The sequence below is a fragment of the Pogona vitticeps genome, chromosome 2, assembly GCF_051106095.1.
Source record: "Pogona vitticeps strain Pit_001003342236 chromosome 2, PviZW2.1, whole genome shotgun sequence".
Classification (NCBI taxonomy): domain Eukaryota; kingdom Metazoa; phylum Chordata; class Lepidosauria; order Squamata; family Agamidae; genus Pogona; species Pogona vitticeps.
The window spans coordinates 250,220,085-250,241,978 of NC_135784.1; the positions used below are offsets into that span (position 1 = coordinate 250,220,085).

At 39.6% G+C, this 21,894-nt stretch overlaps 1 protein-coding gene across 3 annotated transcripts in view; it reads right to left on the reverse strand.

Annotated features, from left to right (window-relative positions):
• GRAMD2B (GRAM domain containing 2B) overlaps positions 1-21,670 on the reverse strand; it is a 69,379-nt gene extending 47,709 nt beyond the window's left edge. For 2 of the 3 annotated variants that reach the window (XM_020790679.3, XM_078386221.1), the window contains exon 1: positions 212-18,758. In XM_020790679.3, the coding sequence (XP_020646338.3) occupies positions 212-291 (80 nt within the window). In that variant the 5' untranslated portion in view covers positions 292-18,758. Of the gene's footprint in view, positions 1-211; positions 18,759-21,478 lie in introns of those variants that run through there. The other variant, XM_072992402.2, reaches the window with a different exon arrangement.
• Positions 21,671-21,894: the final 224 nt, after the last annotated feature.

Genomic DNA, 21,894 nt, shown 5'->3' on the forward strand with positions numbered 1-21,894 from the left:
TGAGCGTCGGAACAGCGCCCCGGAGTTTGCAAAAGTCGAACGAAGCGAGAACACGATTCTCCCCCTCGCAACAAACAGCCGAGAGAAAAGCGCGGGAGAATTTTTCAGCCCAACTTTTGTCCCCTCTCACAAGGCGCTTGACTTCCTTCGCTCTGTGGTCGCTCTGACAAGCAGGTCAAAACCGAGCTCCTGCGGACCAAAAGATACTTACTGGGTTAAGGCACTTTTTTCCTTTTTGCTGGTGACTCTGACAGGCTTTAGCTCTTCCCCCTCAAGTTGTACTTCAGTCATTAGCACTATCGGAAGCGGAGGGAGAAAAAAACAACACCCTAGACTGCCTGGCTTTGCCGAGTCTTCTCCCGCTCCTAGCAATCTTTGCCCAGGACTCCCTCCAAGCTTTTTTTTTCCAGCTTTTTCGCCTTGCTTCCTGTCACAGGACACGGCTTGGCAACCTTAGAGCACAGGACTGCCGCTTCTTCCTCCTTCTCGTTCTTTTTTTTTTTCCCTTTCAAACTCTCTCCCACCCCCAACCCCCCCTGAGTCGATGTGGTCTCGAACTAACCCGAGCAAGTCTCAACTGGTATTGTTGCCTGGCCTTCTTCGTGGCTGAAGCGACTGAGGGGAAGGGAGGGGAAAAACCCGGGAAGGAAGAGGCATCCTTCTTCTCCAGCCACAAACTAGGAAGAAGGAGGGAGAGGGAAAAAAAAAAAAAAACACCTTTGGAAACCTGTTCAACGAGCTCCTCGGAGAGGAAATGGATTACACAAGCACGTGAAAATACTCCCAACAATGGCTCCTTTTGAAGCCGGGAAAGCTTGCTGGTTTGAAAAAAAAATTATAAAGATGAAGGAAGCTATTGTAATACGATTTGGGCATGCTTCGTATATAGGAAGTGCCAGTTGCAACTCAGCCATACAAGAAATGGAGGGGCAGGTGGGGATAAGAGGGTTCCAAGGCAAACGGATCATGATCATATATGTATGACATCGAGGGGCTTGGCTATTTACACAGTCTCAATTATTCATGCAGGATGTGGCCTCCTCAGGTCTTCTCTCTTGGATACTTGACACAAAAGGTCTGCTGAATGTTTAATATGGGAACGAGGAAGTGGCAAGAAGAAAACTCGCCCAGGTAACCAGACATCAAGTGTAAACATACGGACACAAGCGCGCGCGCGCGCGCGCACACACACACACACACACACACAGACAGAAGGTAGAGAAGAATTTTTTAAAAGCTGAAATGGCATTACTTTAAAGTGATAAGTGCATGGATATTGCTCTGAGGAACTACTACTACAGTCCTGTCTGCACATGGGGGCTTTCTTTTAGCCCCGCCCCAATATCCATGCTTCCACCAATCAACTAATCTGTCAATCAAGGGTATTGGAATTGTAGATCACAAGCTGAATATGAGCCAACTGTGATGTGGCTGCAAAAAGGGTAAATATGATTTTAGGATTCATTAGCAGAAGTAGTAAATGATTACATGTCTAATTTATATTTTCACAAGTTTTCGTAGATCAATTCCTCTTCTTCAGACATATGGAAAAAGTGAAACACAGAATGAAATACAGAAACCACAAGTAAAACATTCAAGATATTCATTGGCTTTCAGAATCCTGGGTGTGTTTAGAGGAAACAGGATAATTCCCCTCCTTCCTAACTTTCACCATGTGGAGATCTAAATTTGGAAAGGACAGCACTCAAGGAAGCCTCCAAACAGAACAAAAAAATTGAATAGGAAACAGATTTAACCATAGAACCATTAATGTAGCATAGTATATGAACAAGAAAGTTAAAATTATTGCCAGACATACTTGAATGGTTTTTAAAAAATTATAAAACGATGTCTTCACTCACTTCTTGAAAGCAGTGAGTGTGAGCACAACATCACACAGAACCACCATATGACTTTCCAGAGGAATTCACATGATCACACTTTTATGTGGGGGTCCTCCCCTTTAGATAGCTATCATGCTGCTTGCTTGTGGGTCATTTAATCCAAAACAGCAACCATAACAGTGCTTTCAATTTCATTAACACTATGAAACTCCTTCCTATTAATAGGCAGCTCAGCCTTCAGTGCAGTTGTTTAAAAGAAGAGCAAAACAAATAAACACATTTCATGCAGCTTTCAGCTGAATTCATAATTAATTCTGGTGTTCAAAGCAGTATCACAAAGTATTCTCTATGCTTGCTACTATAGCTGCCCACAATTATCTGATTATGTACTTGTTTGAATGCTACTTTGTGAGGACATTACTCAGAAAAGCAATTAAACTCAAAAATAAAATACAGATGTTTAAGGAGTTTAATCATGGTAATTTCTTGAATGAACTGACCTAATCCATGCCTCTTGAACTGCAGCATGTTCTGGAATATACGTAGCCACCAGCTTTCACACTTTTCAATTTTCCAAGCTTAAAAACATTATCAAAAGAAATTTAGATATGTGTATTTTGAGAAGAAATGCACTATTCAAATGGAAATTTCTGTGGAGTTTTTTTTAAAATGCAGATTAATGCAGAATATGACAGAAAAAACTTGATGAACACAGGATACACAGATGAGAAATAGACCATCTTTATTTTTACTCCATTTCTAGAAGTTGCAGAAGGGGAACTCACATTCAGTTGCTTCCAATGTAGCAATCTCAGTCTGCACAACTACAAGCCAGAGATCCCACATCACACTACACCCAGAAGGCATTTGTCCACATTTCCTTGGCCTTTCAGTCAATATAGATGTTGAGGTGAATGCACCTTCCTAAGGATTAGCCTATTTTCTTTCCAACAATGAACTTTCCTCAGAAATTGTCAAAAGGTTCATTAGTCACTTTTGGCGGTTCGCTGAGATATGCAGGAAAAGACAGGGGCTGGTTTCTTGGAACAAAATTTTCTTTATTAACCCTTAACAACAGAGTGTCAACAACAACTTCTATGGGTTCAGAACAGTCCCAACCATTAAACTGCTTCTCCACCTGCCATATTGATTAACAGAATATTTGTTACTCAAAACCGGGGAGCCGGACCAAATTGCTCCTTGTCCGTAGGCTTCCTGAGGGGGGTACTCCTCACCGCGCATAGAGTGCCGCAACAAGGGTGTCGTGCCCAATCTCCCTCTGGTGGTGGTTTGTTGAACGTGGCATCCGTCCGAACCACCTTCCTCCAAGGACCCTGGCCATGGTGGTAAACCACCACCGTCCATTCTGTTGTCTCCTGGATAACCACTCCTCCCCGTGAGGGTTCAGGATCAGGCAGCAGTCCACCGACTTTCAAGTTTGGGAAGTCATCTAACAGACTCTTCACTTTCTCCGCTCCCCCTTTTTCCCTCTCTCGTCACTCTCTATCCGTTGTAACCTGAAACTCCCCTGCTTTTTCTTCCCTCTTTATATCTTCTTCCCACACCTCCACCCATTGCTCCTCCTCCCTTTTGTTCCCCTCTTCATTTAGGCATACTTCTGTCTTAACTCCCTCTTGTCTGGTGGTTTTCTTAATGCAGGTCCCTTCCTCTCTGACGATTCTTTCCTCAGGAAGATATGGCGCACTCAAGTTCTCCTGACTTTCACAGAAATAACATGCCTCAGTAATCTGTTTTACAAATTAAGTCCATATTTACCTTCCAATAAATCATCATAAAAATAAAGCACACTGAATACAAGAGGTAGTAACATTTTGAATGATCTGATTTTTTTTCTTATCTTTCTTTACAAGTCACATCCATACAAAGCAATCTGGAATAACACAGTATGTATAGATGACCGTGACCTAGTTTCTCTTGACATATCCTTTCATTTGAGGTCTTTCCCCCTTAGTTCTTTCGCAGCTGCCCTTCCAAAACTCAGGCCTATTCTGGATGAACACATACTGGCTCCATACAGATCAAATTGACTGAACAATAAAACATACCCTTCTTTGGCACCTTGCCAATTGGAAACCATTTTGTTTTTCCATATTGTGTTCTAATGGCAGTTTCTTGTAGAAAGTATATGTTGAGCATCAGGAAAATGCCTATTGTGGCAAGCCTATTCGTTTTAGTATATCTTTTTTTCTTAAAAGTTTTCTTAATTGACCAGATAGGCGGGATATAAATAGAATAAAATAAATAAATAAAAATTAAATTATTTGGTATACTTCAGTTGCCAACATATATTTGCACTATCCCTAGTGCCTCTTCCTTTTCTGAATCTAGCTTGAATATCTGACATTCCTCGTTCCATATATAACAAAAGTATTTGTTTTTAAATTTTAATTTTCTTTGCTTTCATTGGAAATTAATGCAGTGGTCCTATACTTCCTTCATTCTTTGGTTTCTCCTTTCTTTGGGACCAGAAGCCATACTGAACATTTCTAGTATCTCATCGTTTTGTGTCATATTTGTTGGTGTATCCTTGTTAGGATAGATTTAGTCTCTGTAGCTTGACACAACTCTATGGGAATCTCATCTGCTTCTGGGGATTTATTTGTTCCATTTTCTTCGAGTAAAGCTTTTACTTTGCTTTCTAAGATTCCGAGTTGTTCATCAAAGGAATCTTCTTTAAGGGAATTTGTTGTCTTCCTTTCATTTCTTGTGTATAGTTATTTAGCATATTGTTTTAATCTTCTTTTAATTTTATCCCAATTGGATAATATATTTCCTTGTTGAACTTTCAGCATTGCTAATGTCGGCTAACAACAAGGCCAATGGAGGTGATGGCATTCCAGTTGAACTCTTTAAGGTCTTAAAAGATGATGCTATTAAGGTGCTACACTCAATATGCCAGCAAGTATGGAAAACTCAGCAGTGGCCAGAGGATTAGAAAAGATCAGTCTACATCCCAATCCCAGGGCAGTGCCAAAGAATGCTCCAACTACCATACAATTGCACCCATTTCACATACTAATAAAGTTATGCTTAAAATCCTACAAGGTAGGCTTTGGCAGTATGTGGACCGAGAACTCCCAGAAGTACAAGCTGGATTTTGAAGGGGCAGAGGACCTTGAGACCAAATTGCTAACATGTGCTGGATTGTGGAGAAAGCCAGAGAGTTCCAGAAAAACATCTACTTCTGCTTCATTGACTATGCAAAAGCCTTTGACTGTGTGGGCCACAGCAAACTATGGCAGGTTCTTAAAGAAATGTTAGTCCCGGACCACCTTATCTATCTCCTGAGAAATCTATATGTGGGACGGGAAGCAACAGTTAGAACTGGATATGGAACAACTGATTGGTTCAAAATTGGGAAAGGAGTACGACAAGGATGTACAGTATATTGTCTCTCTACTTATTTAACTTATATGCAGAATACATCATGTGAAAGGCAGGACTGGATGAATCCCAAACTGGAATTAAGATTGTCGGAAGAAATAACTTCAGATATGCAGATGATGCCACTCTGATGGCAGAAAGTGAGGAGAAATTAAAGAACCTTAATGAGGGTGAAAGAGGAGAGTGCAAAAAATGGTTTGAAACTCAACATCAACTGTTCCCATCACCTCCTGGCAAATAGAAGGGGAAGATATGGAGGCAGTGACAGATTTTACTTTCTTGGGCTCCATGATCACTGCAGATGGTGACAGCAGCCACAAAATTAAAAGACACCTGCTTCTTGGGAGGAAAGCAATGACAAACCTAGACAGCATTTTAAAAAGCAGAGACATCACCTTGCCGACAAAGGTTCGCATAGTCAAAGCTATGGTTTTCCCCGTCGCGATGTATGGAAGTGAGAGCTGGACCATAAAGTAGGCTGACCGCTAAAGAATTGATGCTTTTGAAATGTGGTGCTGGAGGAGACTCTTGAGAGTCCCCTGGACTGCAAAGAGAACAAACCTATCAATTCTGAAGGAAATCAACCCTGAGTGCTCACTGGAAGGACAGATCCTGAAGCTGAGGCTTCAGTATTTTGGCTATCTCATGAGAAGAGAAATCTCCCTGGAGAAGACCCTGATGTTGGGAAAGAGTGAAGGCAAGAGGAGAAGGGGACGACAGAGGATGAGATGGTTGGACAGTGTCATCGAAGCTACCAATATGAATTTGACCCAACTCCGGGAGGCAGTGGAAGAGAGGAGGTCCTGGCGTGCTCTGGTCCATGGGGTCACAAAGAGTCGGACATGACTTAACGACCAACAACAACAACAATGCTGGCTTAAATTTCTCTTTGAGTTCTTTCTTATGGGAGAAAGCTGTTTTTCCCACCTTTGTTTTTCTCCTCTATTTTTTGTTCATGATTATTATGTTGTTATTTAGTCGTTTAGTCATGTCCGACTAATTGGATTTTTAAGATTTTCTTTTCATTGCTTCTATAAGGAAGATTCTTATGACACTATAAAGATAATGAGTGTGACTGCACAGAAAGGATGATGTGAATTAATTCATGTTATTGTACTGTGAAGCCACACAAGGACATTGGATTCTCTTCAGTATACAGTAAATGGCCACAGAACACTTTCTTTCCTCAACCTCTTATTTCCTGATCTTAATCTTGCTGCCCAGCAGAGCTCACTAAGATGTAGATTTATTTATTTATTTAATTTTTTACCTTGCCCGTATAGTGGCCAGACTGCTACTCTGAGCAGTTTACAATGAAAACATCAACGTCATAAACTAAAATTCAATAATAAACAATAAATAAACATTAAACGAAAGACCAAACAAAGAAAAAAACCTGGAGCTTTGTCCGAGAAAAAGCTGTTTAAAAAAGGAAGAAACTTTAAACTAAAGCAAAAGATTCTGACTTTTTAAAAATAGAAAGGTCTCTTGTGGGGACAAAAAGCTACAGACTGGGGCTATGAGATTCCAGTCTGGTTTGTATTTCCTGTTGTGTCATGTGATCAATGGGGGAAAAAAAATCACCCACCATAAATTTATAGTATTTCTCACATTTTTTCCTTTGTAAGACTCCAACAAGCTTTATTTAACTTGAGTTTGATTGTTGTACTTCATCAGATGTTCTGCATTAATTGTCATTTTTTAACAAAATGGAAACTTTGTGTAAACAGTCCACAAGTTTCCAGTCATGTCAGTTCATGTTTATTGTTAAAAATAGAGCTTTTGATGGCAATATCCTGTGTTGTCTTCGTCAGGGAAGGCAAGACATCAACTCAGTTGCCTGCGTTTGCTCTGAATGTTCACCCAGTGATTGTATCTGGAGATATTTAAGGTTAGCTTTGTTTTTTTTGTATCTTGCCTTCCCTGATGAAGATGGCACAGGATATTGCCATCAAAAGCTCAGACTATTTTAGCAATAAATATGAACTGACATGAGTGGAAACCCAAGAACTGTTTACACAAAGTGTTTGTTGTGAAATAATGAGATCTCTAAAAACCTAACCTATTTTTTCTTGCAATAATACTGGGGAAATCCAAGGCGGAAAAACCGGGATTGAGGGAAAAGAAATACGTGATGCAACTGGGAAGTGTGTCTGTGCCCCAAATTAATCTGTCCTAATTGCTAATTCAGGCTTCAGCTATAAAAATGAACCTGTTCCTGTTTACCCACCAGGGCTGCTCATCTTGGACCTTCTAGTTTTGCTTCTTAATGAGAAAGAATAATTGTTTTCTTTCTGCATAATTTTTAAAGACGCAGAGGAGCTCTTAAAATCTTGCGCTAGCACCTTAGCGTAGGATTGTGCCATCAGTACAGTCAATAGGGGAATGGGAGGGTATTTACTATAACCTAGCTTTTTGTGGAGTCAACTGACCTTCTTAACATTTAACCATTAATGTTTTAAGGTGACCTTATATTTCAAGCCCATAGAGTCTTATAAAAGATAAATAGGAAACTGAGCAGTTGTCAGTCTGGATGGAAAATCTTCTCAAACTGTTAAGCTTTTATTGTGTGGTAAGATCTTGTTACGCAAGTATGAGGCTCAATAGTAGCTGTATTATTATGTAGCCTTAATAGCCTATGTATTATGGATGCAGTAAAACCTCTCTTTGAAAAGCAAATGCAATACAGTTGAACTACACTATTCATTCTAGCAATCCACACCTTAAAAATCCATCTAGATGATTAACAAAATTGCATGTCCCCTTGGTGTGACATTCTAGCCATGATCAACCACCAGCAGCTCTCTAGTGATGAGCCAACCCCATTGGTTCCTTCCATTCTATCATTTTAACATAGTTTTCCGTGTTAATTTGGATTTGTTCCCTTTACATCCCACTGTATTACAATCCCAAATAATTTCAGAACTTGAGAGGTGGAATCTTATCTCATTTCTCTGAACTTTTGAGCATGTCAGAAATAGCAGAAGATAATAAACCCTAGCCTGTCCTTCAAACTTTCTAACACTCGTGGAAACAGACTCTGAGTTAAAAAACAGTATCTTTTATAACAATACTTGAAGGGTTAAAATAGCAGTTGATTTTGATGTGAGCTGACTGTGTCCATATCTCTAAGCCTATAGTACAAACTGAAGAAAGAAAGAAAGCTTTTGGACTTTGCACATCTGAGAATGTGCATGTAGTTTTTAGTTCAAATACATTGACAAATGTGTACATTTGGGCACATCAGATGTATTCTATGATGCTTATCTTAGTATAAAATATGATTAGAATAATATACATTGTGGTAAAATATGTTTATATATCTGCATTTTGTACAATGCCAGCTCCAGAAAAGAAACCCGGGGGGTGGGCGGGCACAAAAGAGACAAAATATATTTCTAGATGAGCAAGCTGGATAATGAAGGAAGCTAAAAAGACAGAAATTGTTTATTTGAAATGTGGTGCTGGAGGAGAGTTCTGCAGATAACTCGAACTGCCAGAAGGACAAATAAGTGGGTTTTAGACCAAATCCAACCTGAATATCTAAAATAAATAAATCGAGGCTACTTTACTTTGGATGTACTATGAAAATTGTAAGATACACTGGAAAAGATAAGAAGGCTGGGAAAAGATGAAGGCAGCAGGAAAAGAGGAAGTCCAAATATGAGATGGATTGATTCCATAAAGGAAGGTGTGGTTTTTTGTTTGCACAACCTGAGCAGAACTATTATTGACATGACCATTTGGAGGTTATTAATTCACAGTGCTGACATACAGTAAGTTGGAAAAGACTTGATGCTACATGAAAACAACGAAGCTTAACAGGCATCTCTGAAAGAAAAATAAGGGTACACATCATAGTAAAATTGTTGTATTAAACATGTTATTTCTAAAATCATCACACTGATGAATTTATTAAATTATTTTTAAAATATAGCATGCCTGAACCAAATAGAAATTAGAGTAATAAAAAAGAAGTCTAGCAAATAAGACAGAGATACGAAGGACTAGGTAAAAGCCAGAACGGAACGCAGTGGGCCAGAGTGGGCACGTCTTCATTCACAAAGAGACACCAAGCAGGGGGAAACTTTTTTCATCAGTTAATAATCACTTCTTTCCCAAACACAAACAATTGTCAGGGCTGTTTTTCAACTAATTCTCTGCATATCTATTGCTTTGAGCCAAGAAATAATCAAAGTGGCTAGAAGAGATGGTACTATGCACAAGAGAGTATCCTGTAGACCAGTGGTTCCCCAAGCTTGTGCCTCCAGATGTTCCTGGACTTCAGTTCCCAGAAATCCTGGACAACAGAGGTGAAGGCTTTGGGGAGTTGTAGTCCAAGAACATCTGGAGGCCCAAGGTTGGGGACCACTGCTGTAGACCATCTTGGCTACTGACATGGGTGTCTTCAACACTCAGGCTGCCCCTTGCTATGTAATGTTTGGCACCCTTTTTCCTGTTGGCAATGTGGACATGATATTGTGCAGCAATATGGGTCCATTTCCTGGCATTTCAATCATAGATACAGAAGTACAGTACAATATCTCATATTTATTATTTATTTTTTAAAAAAGAATTGAATAATAAAAATAAGGTGCTAAAACTAGGCTGGTTCCTGAGGATGTTTTGAGACTTGTTACATCAATCTCTTCTACTCTGTTGGGTGCAGTGTTCCTCTACTCATTAATTGCCACTCCATTTCACAAGATGAATTTTCTGCCAGGACCTGGTACAGTAATGCTGTTCCCAGTGATGTTTTGTGGTTTGCTATATCAGTCTCATTTAGTCAAATGAATCATGAATTAGGTTCATTTATCCTACTTGGAAGTGACTGTTCCAGCTCATTCTGTTCTATTTCAACTAGTCTGGGGGCACTTAAAGGTAATATTTGAAAGAGTACTATTTGATGGGTTTGATTTCTAAAATATTGTTCTGAAGTGTACCCATCACATCTCACTAGTTTTGGGATCAGTTTTATTAACAAGTGTTCATGCCAGCCCATTCTGTTCCTTTCCGGCTTCTGCCTAGTCCTGAGCTAAACGTTTCTATAATAAGCAAATTAGACAAACAGAAACATTTCTTTGGAAATCAGCTACTTTTTGAATCATTTTGTTGGGTCTTTGACTGCTCAATAAAGATTGATTTATTGATTTTAGAATCAGTGCAGGCTCTTGCAGCATAAGGAAAGTAAATAGCCCCCCCCAGCACTATACACCTATGTTTTATGAAGCAGTGGCCTAAAAAATCCAGGAGATGAAGCTGCAGAATATACATGCTTTTGCAACCCCATTGCCTTAGGAACATTGGCAAAAATGTGTATGAATAAATTATGCTGGCATAAGGGAAGAGCTGTAACCTGCAACAGCAGATTGTCTCTCAGTAAAGAGTTCATTCTTTGATTCTTCATTGCTTACATGTTATCTCATTGGTTGGTTTCACATATGACCTGCAAGCAAAGCAGGGACTCTTTAATTAGTGACAATCTAATTCATTCAATACTTTAAAAAGGGCTGTTTTCTGGATTATTTTGTGAATTAGATTGCTGTTTAAAGAGTCCCTACTTCATTCTGGGTTACTTACCCAGCTTGTGTATAAAGAGATTACATTTATCCAGTGAAGAGTCAACATGGTGACTATTTAATTAAATGCAGTCTGCTGCTGCAGGTTACATCATTTCCTTTATGTTCACATAATTTATGCAAGAGGATTTTAGCCATTGAAAGCAGTGGAGTTAAATGATAAGTGAACATTAATAGGCTTCCTCTGTAAATAAATACCTGTCCTTCCTGCCATAATAATCTGAACAGCGACCCTGGGATTGTTTTGAAGTTGGACAGATCTTGATTGTCACATAGATTATTGTGAATATTGTTAGCTGACTGGTAGGCTAATATATCTGTTTATTTTTAAAACAGCTAAGTGAATACAAAGGTGGTTATAAGGTCTTCTAATAACATCTCCCCTCTCCAGAAAACTATAAACTGTAAAACTATGTTAATACAATGTGAGGGAATAGATAAAAATGTGCTTAGACAATAGGTGGGATTGAAATAGTTAATATTATGAAACTTATTTAGAAATGGGAAACCATAGTTACAAGGTCCAGACCATCTTCGTCTAGTTTTACAAACACTATACTTTAAGTTCCTCCAGTCACTATCAGGTCAATTCTGTATTAATTTACCAAGATATAAGCATAAATGGGATTGTAGACCAAATATTCTTAAAGGAAAACATTTTATTTATTTTCATGGACCTATGTACTGCTCAGTTAGTGCTGGGTTCTACTCCAGGTGGTTTACATTTTTAAAAAATCAGTATATATATGATGTGACAAACAAATATAACCAATCATCAAATAAAAACAAAATAATTAAAACAAGAAGTAAGAATGCAACAACGTGAAAACTAAGTAGGTCAAAACAATGGTAAGACATTGGTGAGAATCTAAGCAAATATTTAACTGAGGATGCCCCTAAAAGCTTCTTCAAACACTCTCGTTTTTAGTATCCTCTTAAAGGTGAGGAGGGAGGGGGCCAGGCACAACTTAACTGGGAGCCCATTCAAAAGGTCTGGTGCCATAAACAAGAAGGCCTGATTTCTTGTGGATGGCCTCTCTCAGAGTGTCAAGTTATAGGAGCATAGCCTGAGTGGATTGGGTGGCACGGGTTGATGTTCTTAGAGAAAGGTGCTCTGACAATTAGTGAAGTCCCAAATTGTGGAGAGCTTTATAGGTAAGAACCTTGAACCCAGCCCAGACGGCACAGAAAATCAGTGCAGGCAAGCCAAGACTGGGGAGATGTGGACTGAATTTATTTACACTCAACGCCGGCCTGGCAACCACATTCGACACCTACTGCACCTTCCAGGTCAGCCTCAAGAGAAGCCCCACATAGAGAGCATTACAGTAGTCAATCCTTGAGATCATTAGCACGTGTGCTAACGTCCAAAACATATAATAGTCTTGAAATCTGTCAGCTTACAGGTTGAAGATTTTTGGCTCAGGGCCTGCAACAGTTTAAAGAGCTACACAGATGCTAACAGATAAATGCATTTGCTCACATAAAAAGTGCTTTTCCCTCAGGTAATTCTGAGAGTCAGGCAATTGAGAGGTGAGCCCCTTGTTTTGAGTGCACATGTCCACCTCTTGCTGCTTTTGTAGGAAAATACAGCTATAACTATTAGGAACATGAATTGTCTTTGGACAAATATGTAAAACCGGGCTGAATCGGAGCATCTGTGTGTTTCTGCAGCCGCCACAGGGCAGAACAAAGAGGCAGTCATCAGGCAGAATGGAACTCCCCGTTGAATCCAGCTTTGGCGGTTTAAAAAAAGAGTGGGGAACAAATAGCATGGCTGACTCTCCAGACTGCTACTGCCCTAGCCAGAAGCTCTTTTGCCTTGCCTTGAAACAAACATTTCAGATTAATGGAGGGAAAGGGATTAGATGTGATCTGTTGATGTGAACAGTGGATGCACTGAGCAGTGAAAATGGAGTCACGAGCACTACCTCAATTCTTCCCACACATTCTTTGAACATACTTCTTGTGTGTACACGTATGTGTGTATGAACCTTGCTTTTTTAGTCTGCTCCTCTCACATTCATTTTTTGCTGACACATCAGTAAAAAAAATTTCTTCCAAGCTTGTGGTACTTGTGATATCCTATAAATACAATGTCCTCTTTGGTATATGCCCTCGTTTCTTATCTAGCTGATATGGAAACTACTTGAACATATAGCTACCTGCAACCTTTGTCCCATTTTGTTTGAAACAGAGTACCTGATACTTTCTACTTTTGCAATGCCACTCTGCTGTTTAATTCGCCATATCTCTGCCTGTGCCAAGAAAAAGTTTAAAAATAAAAAGAAAACATCCATGTGTGTTCGTTCTTCTAACATTTCTCTAATTTCCATTTAAACTGCTTTTCCTGTTTTCTTGCCTGACTCTAAGAGTAATACTGAATATTATCTCCAGACCTTTCCAGCTGCTAATGCCAATTTGCTAGTTTGGGTACGTTGGTTCTCTGGATTTCCTGACACAGAGGCCATTTGAGGAAAAAGGCGGGTTACTTACCTGCAACTAGAGTTCTCTGCATGATCATGCGCATAATGACACCATCCTCCTCTATCCATGCTGCAGGCACTGTTTTTCCTGATGTGGGTTACTTTTATGACTAATATGAAGGCACTGATCAGAAGATGCAGGAAGGAACAGTGTTCGTCTTACCTCTCAAGGCATGCTTGAAAGGAAAGCCACCAATGCTTTTTTTTTCCTTTGAGAGTAAGGGGAGGAGGTGGTTCTAGGCCCTGGTTCTAGAAGATGGCAAAACATAATTCTATGCTAGTCAAAGTATGCCACTGAACAGATACTGCTTGAAGGCAACAGTTGCAGATAATTAATCTGTCTTGCTTTTACAACTTTTAAAATATCAGGCTTGTCATAGGAGAGCTGGAAGATTCTTGACTTACTCATATCTCCTCAGCGCTCCTAATCAAATATGCATGAGAAATGAATACTTTCTCTCCCTCCTCTCCCCACTTCGGCACCTACTTGTGAGTTTTCAGCCCTTCATCTATTTACTGCCTCAGATTACTTATATAACACATCTAATAGTGACATGGATATTGTCCAGCCTGAAAGCCCCACTGTAAATTACTGAAAGATCAATTTTTAGAATATTATTTTGAAAAATATCTATTTGAATAGCAGAAATACACTTTTCCTTTTATTACTTTTAGCAGTACATCAGAACAACTATAAGAAATGTTGTCATGTTGTGGTGTCTTACACGTGGCAATCCCATGAATTAATAATCTTCAAAAGGCTTTATCACTAATAGCCCTGCTTAAGTCTTACAAACAAAAGGCAGTAGTTGATTCAATCCATCTTTTCCTGTTGGCTTTAACTTTTACTAGTATCATTATTTTTCCTATGAGTCTCGTCTTCTCATAGTATGTCCAAAATAAAATGACTTCAAGTTTAGCCATTTTAGCTTTGAGTGAGCATTTAGGCTCAATTTGATCTAACACGTACTTATTTGTCTTTCTTATGGGTCATAGTGTTTGGAGAGATCTCCTTCAATGCTGCATTTTGGATGAATTGGTTATTCTCCAGGTTTTCTTCAGCTTGTCCAGCTTTCATATCTATTCATAATAATCAGTAATACTACGATATGGACGATTTTGGCCTTGATCTCTAGTGACACATCTTTGCTATTAAGGATATTTCCTAGTTCTTTCAGGGCTGTTCTTCTGACTCTTACTCTTTTTCCAATTCCTTGGCTGCAGTCTCCATTTGTTTTGATTATTGGACCAAGGTATAGAAAAATCTGTAACAATCTGGATTTCTTGTTTGTTAGCATTAAAGCTACTTAGTTCTTCTGTAGCTATTGCTTTTATCTCCTCAATATTGACAGATTCATTCTTTCCAGTGTTAGATTTCTCTACTTGTATCCCAACTATTATTGCTGATTTATTTCTTTGAATTGCTTTGAGAAAAGCTTTTCTTCACTTTCTAAAATTCTACGTTCTTCACCAAAGAATCCTTCTTATAAAGAACCAGCTATCCTTTCATGTCTTCTGTACATTTCTTCAGTACTAATGTCTCCATATTCTCTTTATTTTGTATCAGTTAAACAATATATACAGAACTCATGCTTATCTTTAATTAGGCCTAATCATGATTTAAACATATCTTTGATTTCTGGGTTCTTAAGGCAGACATCGCTTGTTTGTTGTTGTTGTTGTTTTGTTCCCTTCTCTTTTCTTTGTAAATATTTCTATTTCTTTGTAATTCTTATTATAGCAGTTTTCTTTGCCCATACACACTAATTGCTGATAAGCTGCATTTAGGAAGCTGGTCCTCTTTTACTTTTGTTTCTCATCTGTCATCAACATGTTTATGAGTTTTATCAGGCATCCATCAAGAATTTTCTTTCCTATTGACTACAGGAATAATCTTCTTACATTCTCCCCTAATAATATTTTTACTGCAGTCCACAGTTCTTCTGCTTTATGTTCAGTTGAGTTTTGTAATGCAAATCTGTTCTTTACATGGTGTTTAAATTATTCAGGAATCTTACTTAAATTATATGTTAGCATCAACATCATTCCCATTTTCTTCTATTTTATTATAAATTTTGGTATTCATGTTCTGTGCCATAACCTGTTCCTAGCCTTGTTTTTGCAGACAGACATATCCCATCTTCTGCTTCTGCTTTGTTTTCTACATTGATCTTATAATTACATTTATGCTTATAATCATGTTTTTGTTGCTTAACGCACATGTTTGCAATAAACAAATTTCTGGTTTCACAAAATTCTATGTGTTGCTGTCCTGCTTCATTTCTAACTCCTAAGACCAGTTCTTCAAAAGTTTTTGGTCGTGCTTTGATTATTCTGAGCACTTGCAGAAAAAGCTTTCTGTTTCTTCTTTTTCTTCAGCATCTGTAGTTGGAGCATAGATCCTTTCCATTTAAATCCTGTCTCTGTCCTAAAACAATGCCTGAGGTTGATGATGGACTGGGAAGCTGAACAAATTGAAGCTTAATTCAGGCAAGGCAGAAATGGTCCTGGTCAGTCAAAAGGCAAACTCAACCTGTGCTGAATGGGATTACACCTCTCCTGAAAACTCAGGTGTGTAATTGGTGCATTTCAGTAGTGGCCAGTGGCAGTGTCCAATTAAAACTAGTGCATCAGCTGTGCCTGTTCTTTGAGAGGCCTGACTTGGCTATGGTGACGCATGCCTTAGTTACCTCCTGTTTGGATTATTGTTATATACTCTGCATGGGGCTGAATCTGAAGACAGTCTAGAAACTTCAACTGGTGCAAAACACTACAGCCAGACTGTTGTTGGGAATGTGTGACACCCTGCCCCCCCCATTACAGTAGCTCCATTGGCTGCTGGTTTGTTTCCAGGCCCTATTCAAAGTGCTGGTTATTACATTTAATGCTCTTTATGGCTCATCATAGGCATCATTCAGTCTCGAGAGACTATGGTAAAATGCTCTATATCGAGAAGTGTCCTCTCCAGAGCATGAAGCCTGGGTAAAGTAGTATGGAGGATAGGCTGTTACCCAAGCAGCAAATCCCCCCTCTCCATGTTGCTGAAATGGTCCAATGGAAAGGCAAGAGCCAATACAACTGGTTCCAGCAACATCACAGGAGTTGGCAGAATGACATGAACTGCCTTCGGGACTACAGCTCCGGATTTTTCCTCTAGGTTAACTCCTGAAGCCTTTTCCATGAGCGGATATAGCCACAAGGCAGTGGAGGTTTGAAACTGGAGTTTTCCTTCTCCTAGATGGGCTGCCTTCCATGGCTGGCGAGCCCCACCTACCTGGCCTGCTCTCTAATAGTGCAGAAGTATGATCCGACCCTTAAAACTTTCCTGCCTCCCAGGTGTATGCAATGCTAATTGGCTTTCCTATTTGCCATATTAGGGTCAGAGATAGAGTCAGAGAATTTGAAGATTTTATGGCTAAGGTCCAGGATATCTGAAAGACCATGTGTGAGCCCCTCCCCAAGTTTTAAGATCTTCAGAGGAGTACTTTCTCTCAGTCCCACTACTTTTACAAGCACCTCTGGTGAAGATTTGAGAGAGGGTTTTTTCCTGTGGTTTGCTCTTAGATTATGGAGGTCCTTTTCTCAAGAGGCGTGGTTGGCCTCTCTCTTCCTCTCCTTTTGGTAACAGCTAAAATCCTACCTCCTTAGAGAGGTTTTTGGGGAGTCAGCAGGTAACAGAGATGGAGAGATTCTAAAAAAATCTTTTAAAATAGTTTTTAAATAATGTTTTAAAATATTTTTATATTATAGTTCTGAATTTTAATTGGTAAGTTTTTTAATTTACTGTGGTTAGAAATATTTTTACATGCTGCCTTGGGTCCCTACAAGGGGAGAAAGGCAAAATAAACACCAATAAATCAGTCAATCAGATCTGAATGATGGTTATGTTGATAGGCTTTCTGTGAAGTTTGTGTGATATTATTTGGCCAGACTTTACATTATAGCCTTTAATTGCTTGGGCTATAGCTTGACTCAGTATTAGAGCCTGGTCGTTTCTTCAGGGTTTGTTGTTTCTAGAATAAAACATTTTGTAATTATAAGACTGAAAATGTTATATTCCACTATACTTTAGTTTCCTCTATAAGAACTAAAAAACCCATAAGAAATGCTGTACTTTTGTCAAGTATATTTCTGCATTGCATTGGCTGTTATTTTTCTGCCAGGGATTCTGCATTTTTCACAACTGTCTGACCTGGGGAGAAAATAGCTGGTGGAATTGCTGGCATTATGGAAATCAAACAACTCTGGAAAGCTTTGGGAACAAGATCCCTTGGAGTCCAAACTTAAAAATTGCATTGCAGACTGAGAGGAAGGGAGAGGCCAACCACATGTTTCTAGATTGCAATTCCCATGCTATTTCACATTGTTTATGCTGATTAGGAGCAAATGGAGCTGCAGGCCAAAAAACACTTAGAAGGCTCCGTTTGCCTTGTGTTGCCATAGAAGATTCATGTAGAAAATCATATGTGTGTGTTTGGTATAACTGTAAAGGGAGTGGTCAGGTGAGCAGGAAGAGAGCGGAGTTCGGGGGGCAATTCGAAGGATGACCGATGCTGTCACCACCACTGGACGAGTGGGTGGATGGGCTGGCCGCAGGGGGCAGCCCCTCTTTAAGTCTAGCTGTGTGGGGATATTTGTATTCATATACAGATATGAATATCCCCATCTCTAGTCTCTATATTTTCAAGAGTATCTTCTGGAAATTCACTGTTTACCATGTTTTAAAACCAAAATCCAAGTAATAAAAGATGGGGAAGAAGCCACACACACCGCCTCCTGAATGCCTTCCTCAGCAGGAGACTTACAATGACTTTACAGCAAGTACTGTATATCAGATTGTAGCACTATCCATTTTCATATAGAGATTTCTACAACTTGCTACAGTGGGGCACAATCCAGACAAATCTTTCTTGTTACATCACAGTAATTCGAGATTGATTCCATCTACACCCTCAAGTTACAGATACTTCATCATCATGGAGACATGTCAAGGTGTGCACTTGTATAAATGATTGCACCCTTGCAAGAAATCTCCTCTGGTAAGGTCAAAACAGCCATGTAAAATCTGCACTATCTATTAGGAAAGAAGAAAATAAATTTGGGGACAAAACTCGACATTCTTTCTCACATCCCCCATCTTTCCGATGTCAGTTACAACACAATCGCTAAGTGTATGATTTCAGATGACACTCTGTGCAATTTTCTAATCTTATAAGAAAGGTTAAGCATGAATAAAACATTTTCTGGAGTTTTATCCATGTCTGCTTGCCTGTGCTGGGCAAGTTCCGGCACTAACAAGCTGTGGTTCAGAGGTGGGCACCTTTGATGGCCAGTTTTCAGTTCCTGGAATCAGCTACAAGGATACACAGACCACTAAAATTACCAAAATTTGAAAAGAATGAAACTAAAAGTGACTGGAAATCCATTTCTTGTTTTGAAGATGGATGTTAAACTGTGCAGGAGGGGAGGCAACCTATTTAAAGAGCAAATTCCAATATACTGTATGTATATTTTGCTGGAAGGATTTTTATTTTTTTTGCTTGGGGGACTTAAGGATCTGTTTAGCTGTGGCCTACAGAAACAGTTTGGAAAAGGCACAGATGGCTTCAGAACCACATTTTGGCACCCCTGCTGTAGTCCCAAGTCTGGCAAAAAGTTCCAGCTGCTACAGAATCTCCATTCTCACTTTGCATGGTATTCAAGAGGCTAGAAACAAGGAAAGAGTGGTGCTGGTATTAAATGCTTCTTTCCTGCGGCTTAAGGGGGCACTGTGAAAGTACTATGGAAAAGCACGTCCCCCTCTATGATGAAGATGCTCTTGTTTTTTTTTTAAGGTTCCCCTTGACATTTAGTCAGTCATGTCCAACTCTAGGGGGCGGTGCTCATCCCCGTTTCCAAGCCGTAGAGCCAGCGTTTCTCCGAAGACAGTTTTCTGTTGTCACGTGGCCAGTGCGGCTATACACGGAACACTGTTTACCTTCCCACCGAGGTGGTACCTGTTAACCTGTTTATCTACTCGCATTTGCATGCTTTCGAACTGCTAGGCTGGCGAGGAGCTGGGACAAAGCGACGGGAGCTCACTCCGTCGCGTGGATTCGATCTTACAACTGCTGGTCTTCTGACCCTGCAGCACACAAAGCCTTCTGCAGTTTAGCCCGCAGTGCCACCATGTCCCTGCTCTTGTTTAGCTAGTACTTAATAGATCTACTTTGTGATGATATTCAAGTATATTTCACAGGTGGTATGTATAGAGATTTCTAGGAATTATGTTAGCAAAGTGCTGCAGGGGAGAAAAGTGAGTGTATAGCTGTGGATCTGAAGCAATCACTCAAGGTGGAAAAACCCTCATGGCTGACTTTGCATTGCAGAAGAAAAAGAACGAAGAACAAAGGATATTTCCTTGAGCAGAGAAAGTGAACAAAGGAGGAAAGTTAACAATTTTTGAATGGTCATTTATGGAAAACCAAGATAGGCTATGATGCCAAATTCTACCTGGCTATTTATCGATCATTTTTCAGTTCTAACTGCATTTATTTTAACATTCTGGACTCATTTCACTGTGCCAGTGTGAAGTGTTGTGTAAGCCAATTCAAAGAACTTTGATAGCCTTGCATAATACTACGAATTAGAATGCTGATCCCATATTTCAATGTTGCTTACGTAGCAAATATATGAAACTGTGCAGACCTTTTTGCTCTACCTTCCCAGATTCGTTAGGTACCCATTTCAGTCAGCTATAGGGTTTCAAGAAGTGTCTGTGATGCTGTGAAACTGTGTCTGTCTGCTTTGTTCAGAAAAAGAGTAAGTAATTAAACTGGGCTAGCATTACAGGTTATACATGTGTGCTGGAGAGAGAAGAGGAGAGCAAGATGCAGCCCGTAGGAGGCACATGGGTCCCACTCTTGGTTTATGGGTGCCATGGCTGCTGATTTTGATGGTGCATAGCAGGAGAAGCCCCTTTGCTGTGCTAAAATAGAACACACAGGCAGCACGTGCCTTGTCTAACCAGGGGTGAAATCAGTCTTAGAACCCTCTGGGAGACAATTTAGTGGGGTGAGGAAATATCAGCATACCGCCCCCCCCCGGCTGCTCTGCATCCATTTCCGCACTGATTTCAAAGTGCTAATGATGACGTACAAAGCCCTAAACGGTTTGGGACCTCAATACTTGGCAGACTGTCTTCTCCCACCTAGGTCTACCCGAATCACTCATCATAGCCAGCAGGGACGGCTGAGGGGCCTAACGCTGAGAGAGGCCTGGAAAGAAAGAACAAGAAACCGGGCCTTCTCGGCAGTGGCACCGAATCCGTTTGGCTCCCTCGCTGGGTGTTTTAAAAAGCCATTTAAAAACCTGGCTCTTCAGGCAGGCCTTCCCTCCAGTCAATTAACTGATTTTTTCTGTTCCTTTAACTATTCCATCTTGGCAATATATTTAGAAATAAGTGTTAAGTTTTTGAGCTTTGAAGGATTTTATTATCTTTAATATACTGTTGTGTTTTATTATTTATGTAAGCCGCCCCGAGTAGACTTTGTCTAGGGGGGGCGGGGTAAAATCTAATAAAAATAAAAGTAAAGAACTCTTTGGATGTTTTTCATTATACAGCTGATTTTTTTATGACTTGTGGAGATATTGGTGATCATTTGGTGGCTCAGTGTATGGGAGATTCAGAGTACATATGAAATTCCCAGATCAGCCAAACTTGCAGGCCTCAGATGTAAACTAAGGTCTGCCAGCTGTCATGCCTTATTTCAAGTATTGTATTGTATACAGTATATCTATGGACAATCAATGCATTATGTACCGTATATGAAGCAACATAAGTTTGGTAAAGGAGAACAGGCCTATACTGGTTTTAAAAATACAGTAAATGTATCAGTTGACTTCCACTCTATATTGCTTTTCTTATTTATCCATCATTCAGTTCTGTTCTGATTTTGCATTGCCTTTATTTATTTTTTTAAAAAAACATCTCTTTCTATTTCTCCTAAGTTTGCAGCTTTTGGTAAATTCTGAATAAAAGCAAGGTGAAACAAAATCTTCAACCGTGTCTTTTGGTGTCCTTTTTGAAAAATATAGATAGAAATCCACAGTGTTGGAATTACATTAAAATACTTAGGACAAGATTGAAGGAAAAAGAGAGAACAACCTAAGTTATATAACATACCTTATAAACACTGACCCGGTACTTTCTGCAGGGCTGAGAGGAGATGGCTCATCACTTAACTTTGGGAGGCTTGGTTGACTTTTGTAAACGACATCTGAGTCGTCAGAAGAATACCTTTTCCTCACCATGCTGGCAAAAGAATTAGCTTCTTCTCACCTGCCCATAAGCATATGCTTCCTCACTCCAAGCGTTTGCTGGTGTCTGATGTGGATTTTTACTCTGGATCCAGTTCAAGCAGGTGGATGTGTGGTTTTTTTAAAAGTTAATAAGTCACTTATTTGCACAATGTCACATACAATTTACCTTTGCATGGGAAGCCTTTTGCGTACCTGTCTGAAGATAATCTTATTGACTTTTGTATTAAGACTCTAGATTAGCAATGCTTCACAGACTGCTAAGGCCACACAGCAAAGGAG